This window comes from Bidens hawaiensis, unplaced genomic scaffold (assembly GCF_021521415.1).
Source record: "Bidens hawaiensis isolate Kalapana, Puna unplaced genomic scaffold, B.hawaiensis_p1.1 tig00009086_1, whole genome shotgun sequence".
Lineage (NCBI taxonomy): Eukaryota > Viridiplantae > Streptophyta > Magnoliopsida > Asterales > Asteraceae > Bidens > Bidens hawaiensis.
In genome coordinates, this window is record NW_027491668.1 from 227,663 (window position 1) to 248,029 (window position 20,367).

General features: G+C 32.5%; 1 protein-coding gene across 1 annotated transcript; it reads left to right on the top strand.

Annotated features, from left to right (window-relative positions):
• The first annotated feature begins 13,498 nt into the window (after window positions 1–13,498).
• LOC143531190 (transcription factor ICE1-like) lies at window positions 13,499–15,485 on the top strand. Its single transcript, XM_077026537.1, has 5 exons — window positions 13,499–14,074; window positions 14,138–14,476; window positions 14,591–14,854; window positions 14,969–15,139; window positions 15,213–15,485. Exons 1-5 carry the CDS (start codon window positions 13,532–13,534, stop codon window positions 15,294–15,296), a joined length of 1,401 nt encoding a protein of 466 aa, XP_076882652.1. The 5' UTR covers window positions 13,499–13,531; the 3' UTR covers window positions 15,297–15,485.
• The last annotated feature ends 4,882 nt before the right edge of the window (window positions 15,486–20,367 follow it).

Genomic DNA, 20,367 nt, shown 5'->3' on the forward strand with positions numbered 1-20,367 from the left:
ACATTACTTATTAGAAAAGTGTTAAGACAATAAGTAATATGACCACAATCATAGATACGGTCGAGTGACAAGTATCTTTTAGTCATTTGTAAGCAGGTAGGTGTAAAAACATCTTAATGCTGTAATTGTAAAAATGTGCCATTTATAAATAAATATACTCATAAGTATTTCCTGCTGACCAAATATTTTAAGCATGTTTTATGTGACTTGTTAAAGACATAGGAATGAAAGCTTGATGTAACATCTCAGATTTTTCGTATTTGTGTTCGTTTAAGTTTAAACCGATTCGGGAATGTAATTCGGATCTTTTGAAATATTTAAAACTTGTATTTATTGTTATTTAACTTGGTTTAACTTATTATATAATTTCATAATTTTCAATTATGCCAAGTAGCCCTTAGAAACCTTTAAAATCGCTTAAAACGGCTAACAATCGCGTTTATGAAAGTACAGGGACTAATTTTGCCAAATCTTTCATACTTTTGACTAAATTAACGAAACTTAAACTCTAAGAAATGTTATTGCAGATCCCAAATTCATTTTATTATTGTCCAAGCCAAATTTTGTTACTTATTATACTCGATTTTCTCATTAATAGCTTTTTCGTTTCCTAATCGGGTGAATTACTTCATAAACAAGTTATAACCCATAATACTTAATCAAAACACATCTTTAAACCCTAAAAACTACTGATTTCCAGCCACCCTCTCAAAACCCACGAAATCCCTCTCATCTTTCATCATCTTCTTCAATCAAGTTCGTGTTGCTACATTGACTTTCAAGTTCAAGAACTCTTTGACCACGGTTTTCTCATCCTACTATTTGTCTTCAGGGTAAGTTGTCTTCTTCAATATTATAGATTTTTATATGTAGAACAAAAGCCCCAATCAATTTTACCGATTAGGGAGTCTCGGTTGTCAATTGGACTCTGATCCGTTCATGGGCAAATCTGTCAACAAAGTTGACCAATCAATTTCTCACACTTCTGGTTGGAACCAAATTTCGATCCAGAAAACTTTTATTTTTGTTTCGAGATTTTAAGGCTACTGACCAAAAACCCGACTTCCAACTCACTGTTTAGATTCTGGTCAGTACAAGCTCGCTTAAACGCTAAATATCTCATAACCGGAGTTCTAGACATCCCTTTGGATCGATTCCAGCGGATATATTCTCGGTTTTAATCATAGTTTATTATCTCTAAGTTTTAGGTCTGTTAGGTTTATCCCAGTCAGCATGTTAAAGGACGGTTCGCTCGTTTAATTTTGTTTTTATTCAATTTCTCGCACACTCGCCTAAGAAATAAGGTGAGATATCATTCCCCTTTTAGTTTACTATTTTCAAATTTTTTGGGGACATATGCTTATCTAATTCATATTTTATTATATATATATACACAAACTCGCAAACGTAAATATTGTGTGTATTTCAATTAAATGTTAATTGCTACTTGTTTAATTGTTTATTTTATCGCATTCGGAGAGGCCCATCATAATATATCACAGTAAATATGATCATATGTCGTCTAGTAGCCAAAGTCCATTCGCATAGCGATGGTCAACCGACAATCACATTTATATGCTAGTCTTAGTAGCCAAAGCCCGTTCGCATGGCGATGGTCAACCGACAATCACATTTGTATGCTAGTCATAGTAGCCAATGCCCAATTCGCAAGGCAACGGTCAACTAACACATTATTTGCTCATGGTTTGATTGATTATTACTCACATTATTTTGTTTACGTATTTATCATTTATTATATATATTATTATTATTTTTAGTGTCAAAACTGGTGATTATCTCACTTAGCATGTGTTGTTGACAAATCTCTGTTTATTTTGTACGCATATGCAGGTTATCAGTTAAATTGAAGTTAAGGTGAAGAACACGTAGAAAGACCTTAGACAATAAATCAAGAAATATTTTCATAATTATTTTGTTACGGGTTATTTATTTGTTTTGGGTTATATTTGTCGTGTTCGGAAACTTGTGCACTTGAATTAATATTTGAAATAAATAAATTAATAGATATTGTCATATTTTATATATTATGATAATACCTTGTGAGCTGTGAACCACGATTCGCACCTCGGTATTTCTGCCTTAGGTTGGGTGTGACACTTGCGGGGCTTTTATCTTAAATAAATGACTTGTCATCAAAATAAAGAAATATGTTCTGTAAATTAGTGTTTATCCCTATAAAACTTATGTTTGTATAAATGTGGGTTTTATCCCCTATTTGTGAAATAAAAATCACGGTGATTTTACACTTTAATAATTTTTTCTAACTACAGTCCTGATAAATTATTCCGCTGTCAAATATTTTAATAAACTCCAATACCACCGCTCATGTTCACAACTCCCCTCCCAAGGTATACGGTCGGAACTTGTGACACTTTGCCTTTAATCAAATGTTGTAGAGCCTTTTGCATATGAAGTGCTAAATCACCAGCATTAATAGATTATGATTTTGAGGTTTTTTCCCTTTTGTTTGGATTAGTCTCGGGGTATGCTTAGGACTAGGCTCGGAAGTAGGCTAAGGAATAGCCTCAGAGGTCTGATGAGAAGTGCCGGCATCATCTTTTGTGTCATGAAAAACGGTCCATAATCATAAGTGGTTGGACTTGATGACAAGAAGATGATCCAACCACTGATGTTGTTTGGGTTAAGGTCCATTTGCAATTTCCAGTAGTAGTATTACCGTCAAAAAATTATGCACAAAGTTTTGGAAAAGGCAACGAAACTGTTTTCGATGGATACGGCCTTCGGATGCCCCTAAACCCAAAGTAAAAAAAATAAATGGTATGAGGTTTGTTTATAGGTAAATGCTAAAAAAAATTATATATATGTCATTACATACCTTCTTAAATTCTTCCTATTCCTCGTTCGTTTAAGGTAAAAGTATTTGTTTGAGCATTATATATGTTGCCAGTTTTATTTTTCAAATACACTCATCCTACATATATGGATTTAATATTATCATAGGCGTTTTTCATTTGTTTTTTTAGTCAAATCCAAGTGAAACTTTTCATTAAGGACTCTTCTTAACTTATTTCATGTGTCTTTGTGCAAACTCTATCCTTTTTTACCCAAAGTATTTATCTCTTCAATGTAAGTCTCTAACAAGCGTTTTAGATGCTCCATTTTTGTTTCTCTTCGGTTTCTATTAAACATCAAACAAGCAACAACAGAAAATCCACAAATCAATAGAGAATATTCATATCAATTGCGCATATTCAAACAAGTTACAAATCATTCTTTGGATTGAAATATACGAAGCAAGAAGCAAAACAAAATCAACAAATGCTCACATTGACCATCACCTCATTTGGCATCAGAATTTACAAAACTAATAGGTAATATCCCTAATTCATATATAGATGAAACATGATTTTCCTGCTTCATAAAGGCATACACATATGCCTAATTTATAAAGTAAACTCTCATAAAATTACGAATTTATCACCACTAACGTTGACCGATTCCATCACATAGTACTTATTAAAGTAAATTCCAACGCATTTAAAACAAAAGGAAAATTGGAAATAAATAATCCCGTCTTTTGTGTATTGGCCCGATAATAATCTCATATTTAAAAAATCATTAGCAATGGTCACACCTTTTAACTTGTCTCACTGGTCCTCTGTTAAAAAATACTTAACGTTGTTATGTTTTTTCCCTAGTTTCAAACGATGTTCTAGGGCTTTTGATCGGAAGAACGATATGAGTTGACTGATGTAAACTTATTTCGAAACGATGATTCAAATGGCTTGATTTTTGTTAATTGGAAATTCAAGCACCCGAATTGAAATATTGTTTCGTCGTTTGGATCACCCTTTCGAGATAAGTTTTACATCGGTCGACTCGTATCGTTCTTCCGATCAAAATCCCTAAAACATCGGTTTGAAACTAGGGAAAAAACATAACGACGTTAAGTATTTTTTAACGGAGGACTAGTGAGACAAAAATAGTTAAAATATAGAACCATTGCTAGTGATTTTTAAAGGTGGGATTATTATCAGCCAATATACAAAAGGTGAGATTGTTTATTTCCAATTTTCCAAAACAAAATAACTATAGACATAATTATCTGATATAAGTAGCAAATCCTTCAAATTAGTTAAACGACTAATCTCTTGTGTGAATAATTAACAACATTTAAAGTGTTCTAATTTTGAAAGGAAATTAAACCTGTTACGGTCACAAATGAGGCGGTGGCAGAGAGCAGCGGCGACGGCCGGTGGAGGAGGATGGGTGGTGGCTAGGGTTGAGAGTTGTGAAGGAGAAAGAACGATGATTTATTTTATGAGGTCAGGAGAAGTAAAAAAGAGGTTGGTCCACATCTGCACCAAGAAAAGCCCACACATATGTTTTTTAATGAAACGTCTGTAAGAAAAAAATATTCAGCAAAAGCTCATGTCTGCAGGGTGCAGACAAAAGAGCTCCCGCGAAGCATTTTTCATAAAACAAACATCACCTAAGTCTAGTTAAACCCTATTCTAGGGTATGGTCAAACCTAAATGTTTACGAATGGTTTTAATTCAAAGATTTTGATGAAACAATGTTTCTTTATCAGGAACAAACGTCCTTTCAGAAGAGAAAGTTTACTAAAATTGTTTTAAAACTACAAATAGAAATTTATGCATACCTCAGAAAATATAGATTCCAGAACCAAGTTCACAAACAGATCAGAACGGTGAATACGTTTAATCTCTCTATTTCGTTAATAGGTTTAACTTTAAACTTTTCATACCGGGAATGCGTTTCCCGATACACAGAAACATTTTTTATAAGAGTCAGAAAACATTTTTTTTGGCATATATGATAGTTTAAAACAACAAATTATTTTGACTATACTCCTTTAATGTAAAGCTTACGTTTCTTAATCACGAAGAAACGATATTTTAACTATAACCTCTGCTTATGAAAAGTTATATTATGCTTAAGTGTGATCAAGGTATGGTCATACCCCGACTATGGTCTAAGTCATTATATTAATAATAAAAACAATACTTAAGCGAAACCTCTACCTTACACAAATATTTGGAGTTAGACGCCTAAGACTGATCGAGTAGTACTTCTACTTTATATCGCGTTCTAAAGCTCAAACCGTCTAACTTTGGAGCTTGACACGTACTTCGAGACTCTGCGCTCTTCCCAATACAAAGTATGTGTGAGTAATGTGTGTTTTGGTGTGAAGAGGGGAGATGACGTTCACCCCCCTTATATAGGAAATTTTTGGAGTCCGCCGTGTATTGCGATGGCCTGTTTAAGGGGCCGACGCGTAGCATGATGACTCAACATTTGTGACGGCCGCCACATGGCCTGCCACGCATACCACGTGGTAGGACACGTGTCTCCGGTTACTTAACTGGGTTATCGCGTATCGCAATGACACAGGGGTTGTGATTGTCACGTGTCTCCGGTTACTTAACCGGGTTATCACGTATCGCAATGACACAGGGGTTGTGACTGTCGCGTAGCGTGACACCGTCCAAATATCGGGTTTTGTGAGGCTTTGTCGCGTATCGCAATGGGCTTGTCTCTTGCCCACGTAGCGCGATGGATCTTAAAACTTAAATTTTCATTTTTAGTCCTTCAAATTTCCAAAAATACTAAGGCGGCTCTTAAGTGGCTCGCGGTGATGTAAGTGTGCGAAGTGCAAAATACGCCATCAAAGCACCACATTGCGCTCATCGTCCGGGCTCGTGCACATTGGGGTACTTCACACCCTTTTTAAGACCACTGGATGCATCTTGGCATATAAAAATATTACTATGTGAATTATTTTCCTTATAAGGAACTCATAAGTTTTTTCTTCTTCCCATGATGGACAAATTCCATTTTCTTATTTATACCCATGTGAGATAATTCCACTTTTTTTCTTTTTCCCGTGTGGGATAAACTCACTTTTATTATTATTTTTTTTTTCATTACATATTTTGGGAACTTTTATGATCCCTCGTCTTTTAATAAATTGTCAAATTTGAACCAAAATTTTGGGATGTTACACAGTACAGTTCTAATTCGATACCAGTAATGCAAAAACACCTAAAATTACTTAAGCCGTCTTATAATGAAACCTAAAATCATAAAAATGAATATCGACACTTGTAGCGATGTTATTCGGTCAGTAATGAACGCATTTTATACTTTATTAGAGAAAAAGAAAAAAAATAAAGAAATATTATCGAAACCAAAAAACACAAAATATAATACAACAATGGTAACAATGTGATTTGTTTGGTATCAGCTCGTTTTGATGCGATATCGATACTGGGTCTAGTTTATGATACCAAAAAGCATAGGCTGCATAGACCGACCATGTGCAATCGCTATTAGCACCCTTGATACGATATCGATAGCGCGTCTAGTTAATGATACCAAAAAGCATAGGCTGCGTGGACCGATAATGTGCGATTGCTATTAGCACCCTTGATACGATATCTATACCGATACAACAGTTATTAAGTAACTTACATAAAAAAAATTAAAAAAAAAAAGAAGAAGAAACAAACTTGACTTCAAATTAAGGGAAAATTCCCAAAAATAAGCATTTATGGAAACAAATTTCCAGTTTTTGGTACTATTTGTAAAAAAAATACAGAAATATATATTATAAATTAGTCGTGATGAGTAGTTAGTAGAACCAATTAAAACTTGTTGCGTGTCCTTAAACTAACTGTAACGAGCACGTTCATTAATCATTTACTAGTCACGACTAAATAAGTTTCATGCCTCGTAATCAACGCCCATGATTAATTTATAAGTCCTTTAGTCACGACAACTAGTTTATTCGGTTTACATTCATTACACGAGTAGTTTATTAGTAGTAATCATTTACTTGTCGCGACTAGTTTAACCTTATTATCTACTCGTCGCGACTAGTTTAACCTTATTATCTACTCGTCGCGACTACACGACTTATGAATTACTCATGGGTGTTGATTACGAGGCATGGAATTTATTTAGTCGTGACGAGTAAATGATTAGTGAATGTGCTCGTTACGGTTAGTTTAAGGACACGTGGCAAGTTTTAATTGGTTCTATAAACTATTTGTTACAACTAGTTTATAATACCTATTTCTGAATTTCTTGTAAATGATACCTAAAAATTAAAATTTGTTTTTATAAATACTTATTTCAGGAATTTTTCCTCAAATTAATGACACGTTTCGCTGGTAAAAAAAATACTAAAAAAATATTACACTTTCTTTCTTGTTCAAAGATGGCCCATTCTTTCACAAGTTAGGCTCATGAAGAGAAATGATTAATTTTGTCCGTATAACAAATACCAACAAACTTCACAAAAAGTTGAATCACTTTTCCCGATTATTGGCTTTATTTAGACAAAACATAATACACCAAATTTGGTTATTTTTTATATACAAAAAGACTGAAATTAATTCGTTCCCAAAATAATATATATATATATATATATATATATATATAAATAAATAACAGTTTATATTTCCTTTTTTTATTTCTTAAAAGAAAACAAAATATGTATACCATTTTTTTTTTTGGTTATATTTCATATTTAGTTATATTTTATAAGAAAAATGAAGGAAAAAAATGTGTAAGTTTCAATGAGCGGGTTATATTTTAGTTATATTTTTACTTGGGGCTGGCTTCAATTATTTTTTAGTTAAGACTATTGTCGGTCAATATTTTATAGATTTGATTATTTAAATTCAATAAACCATTTTGTATACGAATCTACTAAAATGAGGCATTAATAGACAACGGTTAAGAGGACATGAAATTTTTTTTTAAAAAATAGGCTATATGTTTCAGATAAACAGATATATGGTTCGAATAATAGGATGAGGTATCATCTAATTTCATACTCAATTACTCATCCCATACCCGTGAAGTCTTTTTAATCCTAATCCTATACCTGTCGAGTCCGGATATACCTACCCAATATGTTTTGGTTTTCGGGTATACTCGTCAGGCTCGGAATATCTTAATATTCCTACTTTGAAGTCATGGTATCTAGTTAGTTACATAGTAATCATGTGAGATTACGTTACATAATTAATTTGCGGTATCTTTATCATCTTTATCCGTAGATAAATCTTGTCCTTGTCTAAGGACTATGCAGAAAGGTACTCAAAAGAAAACAAAAAGTATTTACTTATGTAAAAGGTACTGATGTTTGGAAAAAGAAAAAGAGAAAAAATCAAACAATAAGATATATGATAATAAAAAATTTGTAGTTCGTCTATTACTCTAGGTTTATAAATTTATTGTTTAAAAATAAATGTATATTAAGAAAAGTTTTTATATAGCTTTTATAAGTATCTTATCATTTTTCTCCTATTTTATTTTAAGTTATTTAGACCACTTCCATTAGCAAACCATTAGTGGTTTGTTTCATTATTTGATAAAAAATAAAATTAAAAAATCAAACAAATAGACCATAGTTTGCACTACCAAACCAATTTGCAAAACCAATTTGCAAACTAGTGTAATGCCAGATGTCAAGATATTTATGACCTTGTTTTTAATTTCTTTTTTCTTTTTCTTTCACCCTAATTAGTTTTACTATAATATTAATTTTTTCAAATAACTTTTAATATTTAAGTTTTTTTTTTAAAAAATCTAAAAACACAGTTTTGTTTAGTTTTTTTATGATCATACTGATATAAATTTTATTACAAGCAGACTTTGTAAAAAATATTTTTTTTTAATATAAACCAAAAATTAAACATTACCGATTTTTTTATTTGCTTAAATACTTTTAAATTAAATATATATTGTTCTTTTAGATAAATAAATTATTTTTTTATATTTATAGTCACTTTTAATAAAAAAACAACAATTATAAATTATATTTACTTAATAAAAATAGGAAGGACTGGATTGCTAATGAATGTTGAAAGTTTGGTTAGATTGGGTTGGGTAGATGGAAGATAGAGAAATAATGCTTTAAAACCGGACGTCCGGACCGGGATTCAATCACCCGACCGGTCCGGCTCTGTGTGATTCACTCACTTCTCAAAAAACCAGACGGTCTGGATCGGTTCACCGGCCGAACGAAGAACCAGGCCGGTTGAACCGGTTTTTTAATATTTTTTCATTTAACATTTTTTTTAGAATTTTTGAGACAGAAATTGTTCGGTCGGTTCGACCGGTTGAATCGGTGAACTGGTAGCTCACCCGGTTCGGTGTCCGATCCAATTATGAAAACATTGGATATAAACTAGTTTTATATAAAAATTGGTTTGAGTTGGTTTGTGAATAGTCTTAAAAGTTAACTAGAAAGGAGGTCGTACAATGTAGCAAGGACCTCAACATTGTAATTTATAATATTATATTTGAAGAGAAAATGCGTTAACCAATTAATTAAAAACTCAGTTCAAACATAGTCATTTTTTACTTCTTATTTAGCAGTAAAAACACATTATTATGACGTTATTATTATTATTATTATTATTATATTGTATGAAAAACTTATTGGCGTTTAAAAAGATGGGAGAAACTCGCATGTGACATGAAGATTTAATTTTAAAGGACCATACCATGTGTTTAAAAATTGTAATTATTTAAATTTTAAATTTATATAAAGTTACAAATTTGTCATTTTCACATGTATTATATGTCGTATAAGTATATAGATATATGTTTCTTTTTTATTTAGGTAAAAGACAAATTAGATTTGACAAGAATATTCTCAGTCTGTCTCTTATAATAATGTGAGTGGATATTGTAAATTATATAGTATGGTTATGAGTTGAGTAGGAAAAAGAAAATGATATATGAGAAATTAAATTTGAGGTTTTACAGTTCACACAGTATAATTTTTTAAATATTTTTAGAAAGTGTTTGTGAGTAAAGCAGAGATAAAAAATAGTGATAAAGGTATAAAAATATTATTTAATTAAAAAAAGAGAATTGTAGTGATTTTTATTGTAATTATATGGATACTGATAGAGAATAGACTGAGAATACTCTAACTAAACGAAATTAAATTGATCATGAAATTACCGTTCTACCCGTTAAAAAGAAAATTTTGATCATTAAACAAGGGTTAACCAAAATATTCTTTCAAATGACCAAAATATTTAATAATTTGTAACTGAAATCTACCAGCTATGAAAACTATTAGTTTTAGGTTAAGTTATGAACTATATAGATTATTTTTTATTGATAACAATTACTTTTTAAATAGAATTGCGACATTGACCCAACCCAGAATACCTTACCTCATAAAATATGTACCGACAATCCTAACTTTGAATGTACGTTCTCCAACGATTTTATACTAAGTGAAAATTAACCCCATTAGTTTTTACGACATGAACTACTTATGTGGCAAAAACGTGCCTCTTATTGCAAATTAAGAGGGACACTTCATACACCTGGCCTGCATTTCCAGTAAACACTCGTTTGAATCCCTTAAACAATTGGCACGATTAACTTTCAGTTATTAACTTTCAGGCTTACATTTCTAATGAACACTCGATAAGAGACATGTTTTTAGGGTTTTTTATCACATAGAAAAAACTAATGATTTTAACTTTCAGATAGTATGAGATTGTTGGGAGGAAATACATTCAAATTTAGAACTGTCTATAAATGTTTCTTAATTTGGGATTATTCACAGCCAATAAGTCAAAGTTGGGATTATCAAAATCCAATTTGCCTTTTATTTAAGTAAAAGACAAGCTAGATTTGATAACTGAGCGAACTTGAATTTGTCATGAAATAACCGTTCAAAAAGAAACTTTTGATCATGAATCAAAGGCTAACCGAAAAGATTTGTTTCAAATGACCAAAATATTTAATCATTTGTAACTGAGATCTACCGGCTATGAAAACATAAATACCGGAACATTCGATACATATTCAGTCATGAGGTCAAGTTTTTCAATAAAGAGGGGCAAAAATAAGAAGGATAAGAATAATTTGTGGCAACAAAACCCCTAAATAATAATAATAATAATAATAATAATAATAATAATAAATCATAACTCAAAATAAAATAAAATATGAAAAAAGAAAAAAAAACAAAAATGTTTTCCCTGTCGTTCGCGTTCTAAAAAAAGACACAATGTTGAGGAAAAAAGATTATTACGTATTTTTATTTATCATTATGCTTTTTGTTATTTTCATCATTGAGAGTTCTTTTTCCTTGATATTATGTTTTTTTTTAATAATCTGTTATATTACTCAAATTTGAGTTATCTTTTGCGAGCTATTGTGATTTTTTTATTTCCATTATTGTGTCTTTTTTTTTGACATTGTGCCTTTTGTTAATAAAAAGACGGGGAAAACATTTTAGTTTTTTTTTTTTTTTTACTTTGTTCGTTTTTTATTTATATTTTGAGTTATGATTTTTTTATTATTTTTCTTAAATATTTTTTTAAGATTTTTTTATATCATAAATTCTTCTTACACTTATTATTTTTACCTTCTTTTGTATTTTAAGTTATTATTTTTACCTTCTTTTGTATTTTAACTTTTTCCCAGCTATAAACTGTATACATTATTTTTTACTGATTGGGTTCAAAATTTTAAATAAAACTGTAACATTAAATGACCATAACACATATTGCATTATTTCTATAACATTTAATAACATATTTTTATGTTATCAGAACGCAAGAGTTTTAACATATTCACATGTTTACCAAATAGATAACTTATTAAATTGAGAAAACTTAAAAGAATTCCACTTTTATATATATATATATATATATAGGGGAGGGATATTTTGAGAACTATATTGAGTTTTAAGAACTTAAGAACTTAATTCTAGGCCACACATTTAATTAAATGGATTAGAATATGTGGTTGAGATTAAATCTGGCAAAAAAGTCAAAGTACGAGAGAGAATAAATATGTAAGTGGTTACACTAACTTTTACGTCCGTTACGCATGTGTAAAAAGTCAACTCGGTGCGTAAAAAATTCTGTAACTTTTTTACGTGTAACTTACATATATTATGCATGTGTAAAAAAAATTCGAAAAAAAAATCGTTACACTGAGTTCTTTCGAGTTCTTAAAACTCAAAGGGGTTCATAATTGAAATCTCCCATATATATATATATATAGATCCTTACCCTATATATATATATATAGGGTAAGGATCCTAAGAAAACCATTAGCAAATTGAGAACTTTGAGAACCATTTTGAACCACTAAAAAAATCTCTAAAAAAATATTAAAAAAATTATAAAACAAATAAAACCGAAAATTTTAAAAAAGTAAAAAAACCAAAATTCTTATATTTCATTCCGGTTTCATTAAAAAAACTGAATTTTTTTTTCTTTTTAATTCGTATTATACATATACACATATGTATACTTTCATTTAATCTTTAGTTACGTAATGCACACATATGTACATTATCATTTACCTTAAATTATACATATGTGTATAGAAAAAATATGTGTGTACATATTATACATATATGTATAATAAAAAAACCGATTATTTTTTTCTTTTTAATTCGTATTATACCTATACACATATGTATGCTTTCATTTAATCTCTAGTTATGTAATGCACACATATGTACATTATCATTTACCTTAAATTATACATATGTGTATAGAAAAAAATATGTGTGTACATATATGTACATATTATACATATATGTATATGTATAATTCAACTAAACCGAGAATTTTTGTTTTACGTTTTTTTTAGAAACCGGGATGATAAAAAAGAACTTTGGTTTTTTTATTTTTGTGTTTTTTTTGTTTTCTGATTTTTTTTATTTTTGAGTTTTTTTTTGTGGTACAAAATGGTTCTCATAGTTCTCAATTCCTAAAAATTCTCACATGATCCTGATCCTGATCCTCTCTCTCTATATATATATAAGTTACATCTACAAAAGTAAAAAAGAAAAATATGTGGATCGACTTTCGACACAGATTTAACAAAGATGCAAACATTTGTTACAACTACACAAATTATATTATTCACAACTTTAGTAAAAGTTCTTTACATCTATTTTAATTATTGATCAACGCATTTTTTTTTATATTAATTGTCACCATACCAAAATCCTAGTATGATACCGGCATCAAACCAATATGTTTTTACCTAATTTTGTCCGCTACTTTTGATACTGGTACGATATCAATTCCATCTCTACCTGTCAACCTGCAAACACAATCCATTTCACAGTTCACACCCCTAAATCTCAAATCTAAATAAAATTTAATAAGATAATAATTACAAAATCTTAAAAATCCTTACATATTTTACATAAGAAAATAATCATTAGCTTAAATTAAAATTAAATACCTTTCCAAATTTCTAAAACTTCTCCCATTAAATAAAGTGTCATTTTCCACTTTTGGAGGCTCAAAAACCAAACCCAAACCCAAACAGAATTGTACAAGTTTCCTATGCATCACACCTTGTACATTATTAATCCAGCTAAGTTTCTGTTAAATTGTAATCATATCACCGCAAAAATAACCTTTTTACAACAATATAAATTCATCCATTCGCCCTTCACTCTCCGCAACATATTCACTCTCTCTCTCTCTTGTCTACACCCACCATTATTAAAATGCTATCCGGGGTTAACAATAATCTCTGGATAGAAGACGAACAAGACAACAACAACCAAACAAACCCAATGTCTTCTTTCAAATCCATGCTTGAAATTGAAGAAGATCACCCTAACAACAATTGGTTCTTGCAACAACCTTCAAACAACTTACTGTTCCAGCCTAACAACTTATTGTTGCAGCCCGTTGTTGATTCGAGTTCTGGGTTCTCGAACCCGTTCTTTTTGCCCCAACTCGAGACGTTTGATCTCGGGTGTGGGAATGCGTTTGGGAGTGGGAATGTGGGGCTTTATGATTCAGGATTGCAAATCGGTGTTTCGAATTTGAACTCGGGTACTCAGTTTCCGAGTGACCAGTTGGTTCAGCTGTCCGGAAACGGGGGATTCTCGTTTCCGGACAACTTGTTAAACCGGTCGAAGCTGCTGAAACCGCTGGAGAATTTTGCAGCTTCGACCGGTGGACCTCCGACTTTGTTCCAAAAGCGGGCTGCTCTGAGACAAAGTCGGAGTGATGTCAACGTCAACGCCAGCGTTGGCGTTGGGGTTAACAACGTCAACGCCAGCTTTGACGTTGCTGGAGGTAGTGGTGGGGTTTTGGGTGCGGAGATGAATGACAGGAAGAGGAAGATGAGTGTTGGGAGTTGGGATGATGTGGATGATTTAAGTTTGGATGGGTCTTGTCTGAATTATGATTCAGATGAGTTTACTGTGAACACCACCACCGCCGATTTTGGTGAGGAAGCAATCAAAATAGGCGGTGGTGGGAATTCTGTTGCTACCAGCACTGTCACTGCTGCTGCTGGTGGCGGTGAGAGTGGTGGTAGCAATCAGAAAGGGAAGAAAAAGGGGGTTCCGGCGAAGAATTTAATGGCGGAAAGGCGCCGGAGGAAGAAGTTGAATGATAGGCTCTACATGCTCAGGTCTGTTGTCCCCAAAATCAGTAAGGTAAGATTTTTTTTTTTTTGGTTTAAATTTTGAATATTGATATAGATTTATTGAATGTTTAATCAATGCTTGATCAAGAATCTCATGAACTGCATTTAATGTTCATGATTACAGATGGACCGGGCTTCGATTCTAGGCGATGCAATCGAGTATCTTAAAGAGCTTCTTCAAAAGATCAATGACCTTAACCTTGAACTTGAAGCCGCCCCACCAAGCTCAGCGCTCACTCCGACCGCAGCCACTACCTCCATGGCGGCTGCAGCCGCCACCGCCAATAGCTTTTACCCTTTAACCCCAACTCCCACCGGCCTCCCTTCAAGAATCAAAGAAGAACTTTGCCCCACCACAATCTCAAGCCCAACCGGCCAGCCTGCAAGAGTAATTAACTAATTTCACTAATTACTATATTTCATAATCATGTTTCTTGAATTATGATGATACATTGTAATGAATTATTTAATATAACGCCCGGTTTGTTCGTGTTGGTTTTAGATTGAAGTTAGGCAAAGAGAGGGACGCGCGTTGAACATCCATATGTTTTGCGGTAGGAGGCCTGGTTTGTTGTTGTCAACCATGAGAGCATTTGATAGTCTTGGTCTAGACATTCAACAAGCTGTGATAAGTTGCTTCAATGGTTTCGCTCTTGATGTTTTCCGGGCCGAGGTTAAAATTTAAACGATTTTTTATTTATTTTTATGACTTGTTTTGATTCGTTTGTTGGTTTTCGGTTTTGTAGCAATGCAAAGAAGGGCAAGATGTTCATCCTGATCAGGTTAAGGCAGTGTTGTTGGAGTCTGCAGGGTACCATGGTGTGGTTTGAGTTGAGTTAAGTGCAAGTATGAAAGTGAAGTGGAATAAAGTTGTTTAGTGATTTGGGGGTTGTTTTGGTTATGTTTTATATGAATGTTCTTGTTTTCATTTGTGGGGCATGTAGTGAAATTAGGGGAATCTGTGAAATGTTTTAGAGGTTTATTGGTATTGGGAATTTGGAATGAAATATATTTTTATTTTGTTGAATTTAGTGTTTATTTGCGGTTTTGGTATATTTCTTACTTTATTGATATTTGTTATGGTTAGCGCGACACATTAGCGTTACAATGTGGCACACGACAACCTTGTCGGCTTGTCTTATAAAATGTTCTTAATTTGTTAACCTTGTCGGCTTGTCTTATAAAATGTTCGTAATTTGTCAAGTTTACAGACAGATCCACGCCAAAAACTGGACCCCACATTCACACACGAGCTCCCTCACTCTCACGTCTTCTTTCTATTCCCACCCGTGACCACGGGCATTTGCTATGGCAGTATGTGGCGTCCTTGAGTCATCCACGCCATGATGGAACCACATTGGCGTGGTGAGGAGAAGAATGCAAAACCAGCCAGCCTTACATGTTTCACAAGATTTCATGTCAAGGGAAGCACAATTTTGGGGGAAAAAAAACGCGGGCAAAGAAGCTAAAAGTGTTTGAAAGCTAGAATAAAACCTCACACAACTATATGAAATACCTAGTAATCTCTTGTCATACTAAAAAATTTCACCCACATTTCCTTTAAGGGAAGGACATTTTTAGAAAAATATCACCGCTTTTCGTTTAAACAGGCGTTAGGTTAACGGACCCTACACAACGTCACATAACCCTTTGCAATCTCAGTACTATCATACTCAACCGTTTAGCCAACATTTTCCTTAAATGAAGAATAGTTTTAAAATTGTATCACTTTAGTTTAAACCCCATCACACATTGCTTTGGAAGCGAAAGCACAGAAATAATGGACACGCTCAAAGAAGCGAAGTGTTTGCAAAGCTAAAATAGAACCCTCCACAACATCACGTGACACCTTTTAGTCTCAAAAATTGTCATACTCATGCGTTTAACCAACAATTCCTTCAAAAGAAAGGATGGTTAAAAAAAAAGAAAATATAACTTGACATCACTTTAGTTTAAACCGTGTCACGCTGTGTTGGAATCTCAGACACAAAAATAACGGACACGCTAACAGAAATCAAAAGTATTTTGAATGCTAGAAAGAACCCTCCCCAATGTCATATCACACATTTAACCATGTCACGCGGTGCTCGAATTGAAGACACAAAAAATAACGTATGCAGACAAAGAAACCAAAAAATAACGTATACATAACAGCCAGCAATCTCGGGAACTTGTCATCATCACGTGTTTATCCAACATTTCAATATTTCTCATAATATCACCATAAATCACTTTTAAATCCATGCCACTTAGTGTTGGAATCAAAGACACAACATTTAACGAACACATACAGAAAAACCAAAAGTGTCTGGAAATATAGAACTGAACCATCCACAACGTCATATAACACCTTGCAATCTTTAAAAACATCATAATCTTCGCACGTTTAACCAACAAGTCCCACAAAAGGAGGGACATATTTTAAAAATATAAATAGAAATCACTTTAACTTTCACTTGTACCACGTCATACAGTGTGAATCGAAGACACCTAATAGCGAACACACTCAAAGAAACCAAAAGTGTTTGGAAATCTACAACGGACCCTGCACAACGTCACATAACACTCTCCAAATCTCATAAACTTGTCATTATCACGTGTTCAACCAACATTCTCAAAAAAGGTAGGATATTTATTTAAAATATCACTAGAAATCACTTTTTTTTGTATATATCCACGCCATCTAGTGTTATAATAGAAAAATATAATTGTAAAATAACTTTTTAAACTGTCACACTCCAACCTAAGGCGGAAATGCAGGGGCGTGAGCCGATTGTTCACAGCTCGAGGATACTATCATGAATTTAAGTGACAATATCTAATTAATTATTTTATTCAAAGTATACACACATAATTCAAATTACAACAAACAATTTAAATACATGAACATAATGTCAAATAATGATTATCTTGATTATATCCTAAGGTCTTGTCTACGTGTCCAAACTTCAATCTTCAATACAAGCAACCTGTATATGCTTAGAAAATGGAGTTTTGTCAACATAAAGTTGAGTGAGATGATACCAATTTTGACACAACAAATAATATATATATATATATATATATATATGATAGATAATTGATAAATGATAAGTGATAAATGTGCAAACCAACCATGTGATAGTAATCAATCAAATCATAAAAAAACATGTATATAACCAAATCACAACCAAAGACTTGATAGTGTGCTAATGAATCGTTGCCAAGCGAATCGGGCATTGATTACAATGACTGAGATTGTCAGTTTACCTTCGCCAAGCGAATCGGGCTTCGGTTACTAAGACGGTCGTATGATCATACTAATGAGAATCCAAGACTTGATATAATACAAACACACTTAAACAATTAACAATTAGCAAATAGCATTTAATTGATACAACACACAATGATCATGTTTGCGATTGTTTGACATATATGTATATACACGTATATATATAGTATGATATACGCATATATCCCCAAAACGTTTTAGAAAACTGAGTAAAATAGGGGAATGATAAAACTCACCTTAGATTAATGATAAGTGAGTATAATTAAGAATAAACGAGTCAACGGATAAGCGAGTCGTCCAATACCCGTCAAACGAGATAACTGATCAGCACATGAAACTTTGTGGTATGAAACTATAAATAAAAACAAACTTAATGCCGCTGGAATCAATTCAAACGGATGAGTAGAACTCTAGTTATGTTGAATTAAACGTTTAAGCGAGCTGGTACTGACTAGAATCCGAACAACGAGTCGGAAGTCGGGTTTTGGTCAGTAGCCTTAAAATTACGTTAAGAGAATAAAAGTCTTCTGGACCGAACGTTGGATCCAACCAGAAGTGTGAGAAAACGATAAGTCAAAGTTGTTGACTGTTTTTACCCTTTATCGGGTTTAAAAGCAATTAACCAGTCAATACCCTTCAATATCAGAAATTGATTGAAGGTTATCGACTAGGGATGTTTATGAATGAAAACTCAGTTTACAACTTACCCGGAAAGTGAACGAACAAGGAGATATAACGAGTCAAAGGTCCTAAAGCAAGCAAAGTCAGCGAACAAGTCTTGTATCTTCAACGAATATGCAAAAATCGAAGGGTTTACGAGATGGAAGAGGCTAGAGACGGCTGAGGGAGGTGTATTAGGGTTAGATTAAAGTTTAAAGCAGGGAATTATGATGTGTTTATATAGGAATAGCTAAAACGAACTAATTATGGGCTTTTTGGCCCGTTTAAGCAAGTAAATATCGTTTTAAGGAGAGAATCGTCGAAAGATTCATAAACATCTAATCTTGGGCAGTAAGAAATGAATTAGAATATGTGTTTTAGTTATATTATGTTTACTTGGTCCTTAATTCACTTAAATATTCTTAAAATAAACGATTTTATACCTTAAACGAACTAGAACACGATCTAACACGAAACGAGTGTGTGCAGATGTCCCACAGCGTCACGCGGTGGGGGAGGGGTAGCCCACTGCGTGAAGCTCCGGCCTAGGGTGCCTAAGTTTTGATTTTTGACGATATTGGTCCTTGAAGTTTGTTTATTGGTTAATTATTGAACTTTTTTTGATATAACTAAGATTTTGAACATTCTTGAAAGTATAAGGGTATAAATTGAACTTGTAATCTTTAATTCTTATAAATATTAATTTCTTGATGAATAATAAAGATCTAAAAGTGTTACCGGGTGATATAAGGCTAAATATATATAAATCCCTTGTATATTTAACATAATATTTTATTAGTTTTCGTTCGGTTTTTATTAAAATTTGTATATTACTAATTTATTTGAATATTTTAGGTTCCGGGTTTCAACCATGTCAAAAAGAGGGCAAAAACAAGCAAAATGGGAGAAGGCCCGTCGCGCGGCACTTTAGGCTCATTTTTCTAGAATCTTCTACAAATATTAAGACTTTAGGCTCAGTTTTCTAGAATATTCTACAAATATTATGTTTATGGGCTTAGATTTACATAATCTTCTACTAATTTTAAGTTGATGGGCCTTAAAAGTCTATATAAACACCCATAAACTTAACCCTAATCATAACCTGAAAGCCAAAAACAAAATTTGGAGCTCAAGAGGTGATCTTTTGGAGGTTTTGAAGGCTTGGAATCATACGATGGCGTGCTTATCATCCAAGAACGAAAACCACGGGTTTTATCGCCTTTAATCTTTCGTTTCTTTTGTTTTCCACCATGAATTCCTTTATTATTGTTTTGTTTTATTTTATGATGTTAGGCTAAAAATTATAAACTGCCTAGGCTTATGATGAACCTATTTTGACGTTGTGTTTTGATTTGGGATTTATTTATCGTTATGATTTTTATGATTTAGTAAAAGGTTTAATCATATTAAATTGATGCATATGGATATTTAGGATTGTTTGATTAATTGTTATTATTCCATAGTTGCCTAGATTATTGTTTGTCATTATGATAGGTTGCTATTAGGTCATCTACTTTGTGTTTTTGACTATTTTATGATTGATATGCATTAAGATCATAGGAATAATAATTATTAATTAATTAAACCTAAGTGTACTGCTAACCTAAATCTGTAAGGTGCTAGGTTATTGATAGATCTTTATTATTTGATCTTGCTAGATTTAGTTCTTCGTAAGGAGTCCGTCTAGGTTTGATTATTTAATTATTGTCTATTGAATCAATTCGATATATTAAACTGCCTTTGATTTCTGCGTTGTAAGGTAGGATTCGTATAAATGAACTAAATTGTAAACAATTGGGTGACCGTAAGCGAACTTGATTTTTAATACTGGTGTGCGTTAAAACTTGTTAGAAATCCATAGGCTTTCTCTTGAGAAGGGTCAGGGGTCCTATTTGGTTTTTCTTTTAAGTGTCTATTTTACGATCCCAGTCCATAACTAAATATTTTCCCGAGTCAATTCATTACCAAAA